A 15,366-nucleotide genomic window follows, 5' to 3' on the forward strand; every position below is an offset into this window, starting at 1 on the left:
TTCAAGAATTAAGGGAACACCTAGCTAATCATAAATTGCCAGTGGCATCCCACCAAAGTATTCAATCTGCCAAGTACAATATTCTCTTAAATTACATTTTGATTATTAGTGCAATAGGTCTACAAATTAATGGAGTATCCAGTCTGTAATGAAGTCAAGAATAAAGTGATGGACGGCAACCTTTAGTAAACTGCAGGCCAAGAGAAATCAATGCAGCTTCAGATGATAGGATATGTTCTCTCATCATGCTATGGAAAGCATTGTACAATGAGCTGTTGCATTGTCATTGTTAATGGGAAAGGTCTTCACATTATTTTCTTTTAAAATAATGAACAAAAGAGAAAAAATAAAACGTGTCATCTTGTAACTTTTATATTATATCATCATAATTGCAATTTGGGGAGACAAAAAGTGCCTTGTGAAGTTTCTGGCTTTGCCTAAATGACTCATGTGACAAGACTGTGATGACTAATGAGATGTCATTCGGAGTAGTTATGTGTATATTATGTGCTCCATCGCTAAGAATGTGCACATCAGAGAGACAGTGTGTTTCACTGCAGGTTATCTTAATTTTCTGCCTTCATCGGGAACTTCTAGGAATCTTTCCTACATTTTGAATGGGTTAAAGGCAGACTTGTTTTTGAAATCTTATTTTTAAAGATTCAGTCAAATGCTGCTTGAGCTAATCAGAGTGGGGATCTGACTATAAATTTCATAGTCAGATAGTAAAGATAAAGTCGATGTATTTATCTTACAACCTTGCTCTACTGATTGAATTTGTTTCATGGCTTTCATCAAGCGGCTTTTCAGAGCATCCTTTCTGGCAATTGTTCCAGCAATACGGCGACTAGTGTCTGCAACTGTTAAATCGTTACCTGTGAGGACAGAACAGAAAAAACGACTGAACTCTGTGATTTCAAAGGGCACGTAAAAAATCTTGTCTTTAGTGTTACTATACTGCACAGATATATTGCTGTGCATTTAACAAACATTAGTTACTATAGTTTTACCCCTGACTAACTTTAATATCATGCATTCTAGTGATGTTGGTTTCAGGTGATCTAAATTGCTAAGCAATCTTCCAGCTGATGCTCAACATTCTCCTGGAAGAGTCTTCTCAGGAGAATCTGGAAACTGCTTCCTTATCTTCATTAAACATCTCCTCTCAAAAAGAACTTTGATAGCCAATAACTGCCTGGGACAAGTGCTAATATATTACAGTACAAAATTCAAGGTGAGTTTTTATGGAAAGCACAAAGCCTTGAAAAATAAAAACAGTAATTTCCATTGTTTTTATAGAAGTTTCATTATTTTCAATGAAGAAAATGCCAGAATCTTTTAAATCTTATCTTATTCCTAACTAGAATTTTAGGGCCCAAAACTGCATTCACTTATGAACGCATAAATGAATGTGTTGACCTCTCTGAGACTACTCAGATGAGTAAAGTTACTCAAATGCATACATGTTTGCAGGATCAGACCCTTAATCTTTTAATACACCTGAAAATGTGCCCACTGTAAATAACAGAAAACTCTCATCAGCTTGGTATGACACTAGCTATTCAAAATTTTCCTTTTCTAACACATTGGATTCTAACTTTGATCAATATGTTATTCTGTTGCAGCAGCATTTCCTCCTTAATGATGTGCTTTTGAAATCTCTTTTCATATTCAGAGCTATCGTATTACCAGCGAAGTAGCCAAACCAATAGGAAGGATGTATATTTACTGGCATCTGCTGTCTCTTGTAGTTCCTTGGCTTGATTGAGGAGCCTTTCGCTTTCATCTTTATGGTAAATGATCTGAGAATCAATTCCAACTACAGCCTACAAATTCATTTCAAAAAGAGAGTCAGAATCTGCTTGATGAAATGTATCTCTTTATTGTGTCTGCTTTTAGATGACATAATATTTCACAATTTCCAATTGCTGCTGTTCCATTTTCTCTGCTAAAGTAAAAAGTGGGTGATTGGATGAGAAAAATGGCTCAAATGCAAATTTTCTATAGGTTGCAACTGAAGTTTAAAGGAATATATTTCCTCCATACAAGTGAACTGAATAATAAATTTGCAGAATAGCACAAATATTATCTATATTAGGCAACTAAGATGTGGCCTAACCAATAATCATGCTATTCAGATTGCAAGACACTATCCCTGAGAAGGAAGAAGTACCCATCATCAGTTCCCCACTAGGGAGATCATCCCCTGTTAGGGAGGAAGAATGGAGCAAGCTGTGGGATAAATAGAAGATGCATAAGATGCTTTTTGTTTCTGGAACTTGCTTTCATTGAAGTCGATGGCAAAAGTTTCATTGGCTTCAATGGGAGCAAAACTGGGCTAAAAAGGAGAACGAGAGGGTGAATCTTCCAAGATAAGAGAAAGGTTGCTTGCTCTTATATGCAGGGGTTGGGGAATCTGCTTCAAGAACTGCTTACTCCCTCTCCAAAGTTAGGCTCCCCAGGCCATGACACCTGTGGCAATCTCTCCTCAGTGACTCACTGACCAGAGGATGGAGTCCCTTGGACGAGACATAGGTGGTCAGCCTAGTGTATTGAAGGACGAATTTGTAAGCTGTGCAGGGCAGGGACAAAGTCCTCCTATATGTTTTGCAAAATACTGTGCATACTTACGATGCTGTAAAATAACAAACAATAACAGTGTTAGAAAGTCTGAATTCAAATATGGCACAAACATGAATGGCAGCTCAGACGCCAAATCTAATTTTCAGCTAAGTTGTTCTTTTGTGCAGTTTTTCTAGATGGGCTAAGTGAGATTTCCCAATGAAATCATGATTTCCCAATGAAATCATGTACTGGATAGCTCATGGAGCCAATCCAGTGTAAAACTTGCACATTAAAAGCTATTCTACTTGCATATTAAAAGCTATTCTACTTGCAGTACACTATAAGTGATACTTAATAATGTCTTAAACTTGAGTACTGCTTTACAGCACACAGAATCCCAAAGAGCTTACAAACTATTTGGGCCAAATTCAGTAGTGATATATAAGTGGATGTAAGTTATAAAGTAGGGTGAACACTACTTAAACACATGCTTTCTACTGGCTCTTTGGCACGTAAGTTACACCAACTTAGATTCCTTTTCACATTAGTAGAGCAAGTAAATGACAGCTTAAGAGTATTTAAGTGACTCAATGCTAGGGCAATAGGAGCAGATTCAGCAAAACACTTTACCCTTGAAGTCAATGGGACATATGCTTATGCTTAAGAGCTTATAAGGGATGGCACTATGTATATGCTCATATCAAGAATATGCTTTATCAGCTTTGCCAAATTGGGGTCAGAGTCTAATCACCACCACCTTCTGCATCACTTCTGATCTATCACTTCAGCCACTCCTGAAATGCAGCCTCTCTGGGGCCAAAACATGGCAGCCATTTTAACAGCACACAGCAACAGTACACAACAGTTTAGGACAGGAAGTGAAGAACACCACTGTACTCTTATGAAACTACCAGGGAAATTTGGGGTAGCAGAAGTAAATAACCAGTTTGGAATTTGTTCAGGCAACAGGGATGAAGCCCCCATTCTTGCAAAAATGCTATATTGACAAATGGTGAAGAGTTTGGTTTTACTTCACACCCAGGAGCCCAAAGTCTTATAACATCATGCTGGGACCCTAATTCAGTGCAAAGCAGACATGAACATTATGAAAACTACTTACATCACTGACTCTGTGTGTTGTGTTTAATGCCAGTAATGCAGTTTCATTAGCTTCCTCAATATAAGTAGCAATATTTTCATAGACATTTGAGGCATTTAGTGCTTTTTGTACCAACCCATTTGTATCAACACTGTGTAAATTCCTGTTAGAAGGACAGAAAGGAAAAAAAGAAAAAAAATAATTTGTTTACATCTCTTACTTGTAAAATCTTGAGACACAGGAACTTTGGTCTAAATACTACTCTCGCTTCCATACATGTCCATTGACTCCCATCTGATTTCCATGGTGAATTTTTCACATGTGTGAAGATGGAATTAGGCCATTTAGCTGGAACTTTCAAAAACACTCAGCAATAACCTAACTACTCTGTTCCAGCTGAGATCAATGGGAATTTTACCATTGACTCCAATGAGAGTAGAGAGAGGCCAGCAGTGAGTGCTTTTATGAAGACTACCATTTAGGTGTAGTTTACATATTCCAGTTTCATATAATAAATAAGATAGCTACTAGTTATATCTAACACATCAATTTATGACCTCAATCTACTTGCAATAGGTTTTTATATTTGGTGATGAACAAACCCATGAAAATTCATAGTTTATGTTTGGTTCAGAGAGGAACTCAAACGCACTTTATCCTAACTTTCCAGATTTAGGGCCTAATCCTGCAAACATATAATTTCAATGGGACTACTCTCAGTAATCAAATTAATCATATATGTAAATGATTGACAGATCAGGGCCTTATTGCATCTCCAGACTGGACTCTCTCATAAGATTTCTGAAACGTCTTAAATGTGTCCAAAGACCAAAATGAAACTATACTAAACAAAATAAAGACAAGCAAAGCAAAACAACAAAACCAGAAGGCATGATTTGAAGACAGAATAAATGTTTTAAGGGATTAAACTTTCACTGTAGAATAATCTTTCCAACAAATGTAAGAGTGTCACATTTCCATCATCCATAAAGGTTTCCGTTTGCTTTGTATTAAATTCCTGATCTCATGTATTTGAGAAAGTGCTAGCTATCCATTTCATCCTGTCGTGGAAGCACTCTCTTTCAAATGACTTCAATACCATTAATTAGTAGCTCTCAAACCTAACATATCAGTTTTTTGTGGGGGTCTGTTCCAGTTTATGTAAAATTATAGACCAGGCAATTTTAAGTTTCTGCATTGTTTAATTTTAGAATAAGAAACCACTGGCTTTCAGTGTAATTTTTTTCTCTATTTTAATCTCCTATCTAGGGCTTAAGTATATTAAGAAACAACTCTTAAAATGTATTTAAATTAGATACTTGATGAGCAGTTAAGGGTTGATACTGCAAACCTTTATGCACAAGAATACCTTTACTTGATACTGAAAGCAGAATTTGGTGAATGTGTTTTCTGCAAGTAATCACTTACAATAGTATTTTTTTCACACATAATCACATTTGTAAATAAAACCATAATTCCAATCTGTCTAGAAATCACTTTTGTATATATTGGTTAAAATCTAAGTATTTATCATCTCTCAACAGAACAAAAAGGCTTGGGACACCTTTAATGTATGCAACTGGACCAATTCACCCTGACACCATCCATTTGGTATTTAAATTACTATAGGTTTAAAAGTAACAGCCCTGTTAGTCTGTAGATAGTCAGTGATGAGCTGCCAAAATCTTAACAACGGGTTCCCTCCTCACCCCACGAGGGGGTCGTTGCCCACCCCCACTCCCCAGGACTCCTGCCCCATCCAAACCCCCTGCATTCCTTGATGCCTTCCCCAGGATCCATGCCCTATCCACCCCCCTCCCCTGTCCCCTGACTGCCCCCAGAACCGGGCAGGAGGGTCTTGTGGGACACCGTAGTGGGTGTCCACCCCACCCCTAAGAGCCAGAGGCACCTGCCAGGGGGCGAGGTGGGGAGTCCCGGTGGTGCTTACCTGGGGCAGCTCCCAGGAAGCATCCAGCAGGTCCCTCTGGCTCCTAGGGGCGGGGGAGCGTAGCTAGGGCGGGAGCAAGGGGAGTGGCCGCTCACCCACTGATCACATCAAAAGTGGCACCTTAGGCGCTGACTCCCTGGGAGCTCCGGGGCTGGAGCACCCACAGGGAAAATTTGGTGGGTGCAGAGCACCAGCTCCCCACACCCGGCCCCAGCTCACCTCCGCTCCGCCTCCTCCCCTGAACCCACTGCCCCGCTCTGCTTCTCCACATTCCCACCCCCCGGCTTCCCGTGAATCAGCTGTTCGGCAGGAAGCCGGGGAGGGCTGAGAAGCAGGCCGCGGCTTCCTGCTCAGGCCGAGGGTGGCGGAGGTGAGCTGGGGTTGGGAGCGGTTCCCCTGCACGCCCCCATGGGTTACCTGCTGCGGTGCAGGTGGCCTTTCTCACGCCCCCCCGCCCCAGCTCACCTCCGCCTCCCTGGGCCTGAGCGGGAAGCTGCCGCTTGCTTCTCAGCCCACCCCGGCTTCCCATGCAAATAGCTGATTCGCGGGAAGCCTGTGGGGGCGGAGAAGCAGAGCGGGGCGGCGCGTTCAGGGGAGGAGGCGGAGGCGGAGTGGACATGAGCTGGGGCCGGGGGTGGGGTGGGGAGCTGCCGGTGGGTGCTCTGCACCCACTAAATTTTCCCCTTGGGTGCTCCAGGGCTGGAGCACCTGTGGAGTCGGCGCCTAAGGCGCCACTTTTGGCCGGTTAAATTTAGAAGCCCTTTTAGAACCGGTTGTCCCTCGCGGAACAACCGGTTCTAAAAGGGCTTCTAAATTTAACAACCGATTCTAGTGAACCGGCTCCAGCTCACCACTGGATATAGTACACTCAGTTTGAGTCAAAACTACAGCAGATCCTACCTCTGAGTGTAGCTGTAAAGCAATTTTTTATGTGAATCATCTTATTCACATGAACCATTTTATTTTATGAGCTATTTTTGAAATCCCCATTTACATTTCCCAGTATCATATTATTTCTCAGTCATCTACTTTATATCTGTTACTTTGGGATTATAAAGAAATGATTGAAAAATGTGTGAATAAAAAACATAAGGAATTTAAATAAATATTTTTGACATTAAAAAAAATTCAAAAATATTAAACAAAATATTGACCAGCTCTAGTTAAAAGACTTTCTCACAGACTGTGATATAATCCCTGGAACATATGACTTTACAGTGATTTGCTTAATGTGTATCTATAATCAGTATATATAATGTACTATCTTTTTGCTCGTCTGTTTACCTATCTAACTGTGTGACTAGCAGCCCTTAAAATTAGCGCCGTACAGTCTGCTGTAGTTAAAATTTACCGGTCCAACTCGTCAGCAAGTCTTTGAAGCTCCTGTGCATACTCCATAGCCTGCTGCACCAAATCATCATCAAATCGAGACAAATTGGCTAGTTTTTCTTGTAATTCCTTTTTAGCGCCATCTATTTCTGCATAGAACCCCGACACATTCTAAACAAAATATGGAAGGATAGAAAGAATCTGAAAATAGTAACAAATATATCCTCTTTACTCTAACAGTGCAGGGTTTTTTTGGTTTTTTAGGTAACATATAGTTTAACTATGATATATTTTAACAGATGAAAAAGAGGGAAGTTGAAAAGGAGGCAAAATATAGATGGGGTCAAGGTGACTGAATGGGAGGAGTGAGAAGAGTGAGAAAAATAAGCCAAAATATCATAAACAGAGGGAGAATGGATAGATACATGGGACATGAACACATTTGAGAGATGGTCTCATCTTCCATTACCTTTGCTGATATTAGTGCCACAGTGATTAGCTGAAATCATCTGAAATTGAGGCTTAATAGGTTGGATAAAAGAGACAGTTTGTACTCCACTGATCTGCACTTGAAGGGCTCACCCCATCTGGATCCACAGCACAGAATGAAGGGTGGGGTGGGCTCATCTGCCTCTGAGGCATTGTCCACCTCCCCATACATGTGCAACCTTTGCACTCCCAGCAGACTGTAACCATAAAGGTAATAAAGCCTCAGGCTTATTATGTCTTCTGCATAGCCCCTTTGGGGTTCCTGGTTACAGCTGTAGCCATAGGGAAGTCTCCCTGCTAGTGTAGTTCCTCTGGATTGAATTCCCTGGGTTCTGCTAGGGGTGGGGACATATTCTGAACCCTTTTCTACAGAGGGACACTGATGGGATTATGTGGGGGAATTCTCACAAAGGTTTCTTTGCAAAAAGCCAGTATCTGTAGCTCTTCCTAAATTAGAAAGAAAAAAATCATGGTTAAAGAATCCTATCTGCAAAGAAACGTCTTATAGTGACCGGCTGATGGGACTACTCATGGGTATGGCAGCATGGATTCAGAAGACTGTGACTACCAACAGTTCATGAGTGGTTATTTATAGTGCCTATGGCTGAGGACAAGTAATGTCTCTTTGCCTCAGCCATAGCTCTTCTGGACAGCCATATAAAATACTTGTACAGAAGGCCCAACATAAGACAGGTCTTCACTCATCTCCTCTCCAGTGTGTAATCCACCTGCTTAAAGCCCTGTAGATCAACATTAAACCATAGTGGTCTCGGTGTACAAGATACAAGAATGGAATAGAACAGTGAGTTAAGAGCCTCTCTTAACAGCAAATGAGCTGCTTGACACTCATTTTCATGCCACTTTCCTTCCTGCAATTTGTTACATTTATACTTACGAATTAAGAGAGAAAAACAAACTGTAAACACCTGTTGTATGAAATATTTGCAAGGTAACTGGTGTACAAATAGAGCCACATGTACATATTGTATCACAACATGAAAAAGATTATGCTTACTGCAGGTCACGTTTTTTTGGGGGGTTTCTTGTTTTGCTGTGTTGTTGTTGTTGTGTGGGGTTCCTTTCGTTAAATCAGTTTATCAACGAAAAGTGATTTTTTAACCAAAATGAAAAATTTCTGTTTCAATTTTGTTTGTTAAAAATAAAATAAAATAAATAACCAGAATGAAAAATTTCCACCAAAATTGTGGTCAAAAGTTTTCATTTCTATAAAAAATGGAAACTAAATTTTTTGGAGTAAAGTTCTTCAGTGTTTGGTTATCAGAAACCTCTTCTTAGATTGCTTCAGGTTTTCATAAAAAAGACAAACAAATTCCAGAAAATGTTAAAAAAACCTCTTCTCACAAAAATGATTGGCATTTTCTGACCACCCTCGTCTATTTTCAGTGTTGAAACAAAAAGGATCAACCTTTTTTACACCATGAAACATTAATCCTTACTTCCTCAGTCCACTGCTTCACAGAGTAATTGACTTTTAAGAGGATTTGTAGATTGGGTGTATAAACATCAAATTCCAACAACTGTTTATCTCTAAGTTGAGATTCAGGGTCTTTAACCTGTTCCTGCCTTCTGCCTGAAATGGACAAAAGGGTTTGTGTGGGGCTTTTTCTTTAACAGACAGAACATTTCTCTGCTCAGTGCATCTTCTGGTCTCTTGACTGGGCATCCCTTGTGAAGTAACTGAGAAATGCATGAAAAAAGGCTTAACTCAAATCTATCCCTAATAGGGTACTCTTAAAATAACATCATTTTACTGTGGCAGTAAAATTTCATTACAAATATTTTGACTGTGGCAGAAATGATTAGGTTTTATTGGAATATTTGTCAGTATGTCAGCAATGCTATGTAGAAAGTGTTCTACAAGTTTGATGTTTTGAATACCTGACTTGTTAAAAAAAAAGCAAGCACAGCATTTAAACAGGTCATACAACAGGTCATACAATCAGGCACCTACCTTTATCACATCACTTAATTCTGTGCTGAATTGCTGTGGCTCAACTAAAGTATCTCTGGCACTCAGCAGAATACTGTTCACATCATCAGTTTGCTCCTTCACCTTCTCCTGTTGCTTCTGCAGAAAAAAATAAATCCACATTCAGAAATGTTTTGTGCATTGGTAAAATGCAGTGTTCATGTTCTCTGGTATGTTGTTAATATGAACACTACAGTTATACTGGTAAAACAAATGAACAGATAATATTAATTAAATGGGAAAAAAGCTAAGACCAAATTTTGCTCACACTTCTCAAGTTGCATATTGTAATATGACATTTTCAGTTTGGCTTGTCCTCATGGAGGACTAGGGCCTTTATTTACAAAAATAAATTTCATTTTATATTACAGTTTGAGCAATTATTGGAATGAACCACCCCTACTAAACCATCAGAACAGTGCTCTGGCAGTACAAAGACAAATAAAATATGGACTTTTCACAGTGGCATGTAGATTAGTTTGGACTTGAAGGTTTTTTTCTACATACAAATTAGAGATCTGTTTTTCATAGCAATAATAAGAGTAATGTGAATGTTCTCTTTGGTACAGCAGCTGCCTTAATTGTGGAAAGTAATGAAACTCAAACAATGGTTAAAAGCAAAGAACAATTATGACCACATCCAACATACTTCAGCCTTCACTTCATGAATATGAGATAAGCTGCAGATCTGCTTCTGCACTGTAATTATAAAACAAAGGAAGAGAGGAACAAAGGAGATTCTGTACATGAGAATCCTAAGCTTCTTATAGAGCAATTCACAAAAACTGAATGCCTGACTTTATATTTAATTATTGAAAGAAAATACTAAGTCCTTAGCTACATACTATTTAGCGATAATAAAAGTCAGAAAGGAAGAATAAAATAATGATCTGATTCACTGCGCTGTTCTCCTGGACATTTGTTTAAAACAAGTACATGTATCTGGTGCTTCTTTTCCTAAAACATCTCTCAAGTCCACCAGTTCCACAGCATCCCTACACTTAAACCCTTGGACTGGCCTTAGAAATCTCCTTTTTACCAAGAAAACTTCTCTTTCTGGGAATTTCTGCACCTTATCTTCCTCATTTTATTTAATACCAAATGCTGTGATTTAAAATCTGGTTCCTGTGACCATGTTGTTCCTCTCTTTGATCATCTATGTTGGTGTTTTCTTACCTTTGACATCAAGTTCAAGTTGCCAATATTGCCAACCCCAAAAGTTCAAAAACCATGAGTTGGAATAAATTAAAAAAAAAAAAAAAAAAAAAAAAAGCACGAGACTGACCTAAAAATCATAAGGTTTTAAAAAAAACAACATGACAAATCATGTTTTTTGGTTGCTGTCTGATTTTTGAGCTCCTCTGTCCACCCCCAATACATGTGTGACACTTAAAGGGTGAAAATTCATCCTTAAACACATAAAAACTGGACACACAAATCTGTAGGCAAGAACTCCCTTGTGTGGCTTCTCCCTGCCTAGTGCCTTCCCTCCCTCCAACTGCCCAGAGGCCTTGCTATTCCCTGGCTCTCCATTGACAGCTATCTCCTGTCTCTAGCCTGCAGGAGAGGAGGCTTTCCTTGGGCTTTTACTTCCAATTTTCCCCTTCATGGACTGTGAATGTGTGTGTGTGTGTGTGTGAAGAGTGGGTGTTTGAGGCTGCTTGAAATGTGGATCTTAATCTGAACGTGTGTGTGTGTATGTGTACACACCACTGCCTGTTGCTGAATGGAACAAAAACAAACTGCTTTGTTTTTATATAGGACCTATACTTATAATACTTTAGTTACACTGAGGGGGCCTTGTGCTTCTGAAACAGGAAGATCTGGGTTGAATCCTGATTACCCCCATTAAATTAAGAGTAGCCACGTTGTGCAGTGAAGGGTGAGCCATGAAATCCTTGCCATGGGTTTATTGCAATGTATCTCAGATAGGTTTAAGCTGTCAAGCCTGTGTCTTGGTTAGCTCCCTGGGGCAGAGACCATGTCTTCATCTTCTGTAGCTCTGGATAGCAGCTGACTTTTATTATCACTTACATAGCTTACATCTAGACTAAGAGTGTCAAATTCATGCTGCAGAATGAACCAATTTACATTTTTCACTGTGGTCCATGGGCCAGGGCTACGAAGTTAGGGTCATCTGAGAAAACAGAAGCACAGAAAGGTAGAGAACTTACCTAAGGTGACACACCTTAACAACTGCAGAGCTGGGAATAGAATCCAGGAATCTGGACTCCCATTTCTGTGTGTTAGCCATTAGACAGCAATCCCTCTGGTGATGATAACATCAAACCACAATACAGAAACTCACATAGAGGAAAAGTTCTACACTGTCATTTCTGTAGCTATACATCTTTAGAATCCAACATTTAAAATGTCCTTGTCAGTGAAAATGTGTTGCTCACAGACACACTTACAATATACATGCTGCTGCACAGTACCTCATTCTCTTGGAGTTTGCCAGCATTTTTCTTATTTGTATCCTCCGTTTGCCTGACATAGTCATGAGCCTGGTCCAGAGCCTCCTGTAAGTCTGACAGCTTCATGTTATAGTCACTGAGCTGGTCCAATACGATTGGAAACAGAGATCTGGTGTCATTATACCTCATCTCCCACTCTTCCACCCGCCTTAGTACTGAGAGAAGAGTCAGAGGTTATTGATTAATCTTTCTGCATTCCTTTGTTCTCTCCCTTCACAGCATGAGTTACCAATCTAGCTACATGTGATTTTCCAAAAAGTTCAAGATCAGGGTATGCTCTTTCTGATGGAGTTTACATATATCAGCATCAGACCAACTTTATGACCTGAGTGACTGTCCTTAATCAGGGATCACTAAAAACGTATTTGCTCCCAGGGAACTTGGGTACTCACCTATGACACTTAGCTAGATTTTATTTCTAACTATTCTTCTAAATGGGAAAAAAACTTGTCTCACTTGAACTTTCTCATCATAAAAAATTCAAATTACAATGATTTATTATGGAATGGGCAGGATTGTTTTTTGTTTACAGTCTCAGCTAACTAGTCCATACTTTCATTCTCTGAATGAAAGAGTACTTATTGTCTTACCCTTCAAGGTGCAATATTCCCAAAATTACCTAAGCCAGGTTGGAAATAATAATGAGCTAACTGTGGCTCTGATTCGCCATTGTGTGACTCCAGTTTTATACTGGTGAACCCCACGGAAATCAATGGAGTTACCCTGGCCTAAGTTTGGAGGCACAAAGCATGTGTCTACACTGCAGCTGGAGGTATAATTTCCAGATGTATATACACTGGATTTGATCAAATGAGTGTACTAAAAACAGCAGTGTAGCCATGGCGACATGGGTGGTGGCATGGGTTAGCCACCCTAGTACACGCTTATATTCTCATATAGGATTGTACATCATTTCATATGTATAAACGGGATTATGCTTTCCAATGTGCATTACTTTGCATTTATCAAGATTGAATTTCATCTGCCATTTTGTTGCACAGTCACCCAGTTTTGAGAGATCCTTTTGTATCCTTAAGCCATGAGTAGTCCAGCTGGCCAGCCACTACAGTCAGCATCTATGAGCACACTCTGCACATAGGTTCAGCACTGCTGGTTACCATGGTCTGATTACTACTGGAACATTGTTTGCTATACTATGTCTTTCCATCAGAATAAACACATCCATAGATAGATGGAGACCTAAAACTCACACTCTTGTGCAGCATCAGCCTCATCATCAGCAAGCAGCCTCTGATTGGTGAAAGGCTTGCGATGCTGGATTTCCCTCAGCATCTCCTCTGCCAAGTTCAGCTTCTGAATTATATCTTCAGTGCTCAGCTCATGCTGGATTCCATAGTATTTCATCTTGCTGCTGATTTCTGAGGACAAAGAAACAGATTGTCACTCCAACATAGTTACAGTGAAGTGAATTTCTTTGAAACACTTTTGTCCCTAGGGCCCTGGTTTGAATCCAGGTCAAGTTGATGGTGAGTGAAATGGGGATGACACAGAGAAAAGCTGACACTGATTGTTTCTGAAGTTAGTGGACAGAACTATGTCTTATGAGTTAGTCTATTTACAACATGTTTATCAGATTGTCACAAATGTTTCCCAGTGCCTACATATTAATCCACATTTGGATTTTCTTTCCTGATAAACTATCTTTACCAATCCACAAACTTCTACCACAACTCCCCTTAATATGTCAGAACCATTTGGGTGTACATAGCACAAATGATTTTGGGCAATCGACCAGAATGTTTACATGTGTCAGTTCAGCCATCGCCAAGTCCCTGACATAAGTACGTATCAAGCACAGCACCAGGGCATTCTAGCTCTGTCAGAGAGGGGGAATAACAAATGGTCTGTGGAGGCAGAGAAAAAAGGGAGGCATACAAGAGAAGAGGATAAAAATACAACAGAGAAAGGAGAGAAAGAAAAGGATAGATGAGAGAGACAGCAAAAGGAGAAAAAAGAGAAATGGAAAAAGAGACAGAAGAAAGGGATGAAAGCTGACAGGTATTAGGTTTCCAAGACATATGGATGGACATGACAAGATAGGCAGGGTAGGGAGGAATGCAGGGATTATGCGTATGACACTTCTTTGGCGCTACATTAAGCCCTGAGTCCTCTAGAGTGAAGCCTAGTAGCTGTTCAACAGTGCGCACCAGTACTACATAATAGGGCAATAAACAAAAAAGTTTAATGCTCACTATCCAAAGTAACTACCCAAGTAATTGCAAAAAGAAAAGGAGTACTCCTCCCACCCCACTCTCCTGCTGGTAATAGCTTATCTAAAGTGATCACTCTCCTTACAATGTGTATGATAATCAAGTTGGGCCATTTCCAGCACAAATCCAGGTTTTCTCTCTCCCTCCCACCCCTCCACTCCCACACAAACCCACTCTCCTGTTGGTAATAGCTTATCTAAAGTGACCACTCTCTTTACAATGTGTATGATAATCAAGGTGGGCCATTTCCAGCACAAATCCAGGGTTTAACAAGAACCTCTGGGGGGGGGGGGGGGGGAGGAAAAAACAAGGGGAAATAGGTTACCTTGCATAATGACTTAGCCACTCCCAGTCTCTATTCAAGCCTAAGTTAATTGTATCAAATTTGCAAATGAATTCCAATTCAGCAGTCTCTCGCTGGAGTCTGGATTTGAAGTTTTTTTGTTGTAATATCACAACTTTCATGTCTGTAATCGCGTGACCAGAGAGATTGAAGTGTTCTCTGACTGGTTTATGAATGTTATAATTCTTGACATCTGATTTGTGTCCATTTATTCTTTTACGTAGAGACTGTCCAGTTTGACCAATGTACATGGCAGAGGGGCATTGCTAGCACATGATGGCATATATCACATTGGTGGATGTGCAGGTGAACGATAGTGTGGCTGATGTTATTAAGCCCTGTGATGGTGTCCCCTGAATAGATATGTGGGCACAGTTGGCAATCAGATGTCAAGAATTATAACATTCATAAACCAGTTGGAGAATAAATGGACACAAATCAGATGTCAAGAATTTGGACACATCTGATTTGTGTCCATTTATTCTTTTACGTAGAGACTGTCCAGTTTGACCAATCTACATGGCAGAGGGGCATTGCTGGCACATGATGGCATATATCACATTGTTGGATGTGCAGGTGAATGAGCCTCTGATAGTGTGGCTGATGTTATTAGGCCCTGTGATGGTGTCCCCTGAATAGATATGTGGGCACAGTTGGCAACGGGCTTTGTTGCAAGGATAGGTTCCTGGGTTAGTGGTTCTATTGTGTGGTATGTGGTTGCTGGTGAGTATTTGCTTCAGGTTGGGGGGCTGTCTGTAGGCGAGGACTGACCAACAGGAGAGTGGGTTTGTGTGGGGGTGGAGGGGTGGGAGGGAGAGAGAAAACCTGGATTTGTGCTGGAAATGGCCCAACTTGATTATCATACACATTGTAAGGCGGGTGATCACTTTAGATA

The 15,366-nt window shown here is 40.1% G+C and overlaps 1 protein-coding gene across 1 annotated transcript in view; it reads right to left on the bottom strand.

The window, feature by feature from the left end:
* Positions 1-15,366, bottom strand: part of LAMA4 (laminin subunit alpha 4) — a 145,870-nt gene that overhangs the window by 44,119 nt on the left and 86,385 nt on the right. Inside the window, exons 10-16 of the mRNA XM_048844760.2 lie at positions 13,109-13,276; positions 11,859-12,052; positions 9,403-9,519; positions 6,964-7,112; positions 3,686-3,827; positions 1,730-1,826; positions 759-875 (exon numbers count right to left, since the gene is read on the bottom strand). Coding sequence (XP_048700717.2) covers positions 759-875; positions 1,730-1,826; positions 3,686-3,827; positions 6,964-7,112; positions 9,403-9,519; positions 11,859-12,052; positions 13,109-13,276 — 984 coding nt within the window. The remainder of the gene's footprint in view (positions 1-758; positions 876-1,729; positions 1,827-3,685; positions 3,828-6,963; positions 7,113-9,402; positions 9,520-11,858; positions 12,053-13,108; positions 13,277-15,366) is intronic.

Source organism: Caretta caretta, chromosome 3 (assembly GCF_965140235.1).
Source record: "Caretta caretta isolate rCarCar2 chromosome 3, rCarCar1.hap1, whole genome shotgun sequence".
NCBI classification, from domain to species: domain Eukaryota; kingdom Metazoa; phylum Chordata; order Testudines; family Cheloniidae; genus Caretta; species Caretta caretta.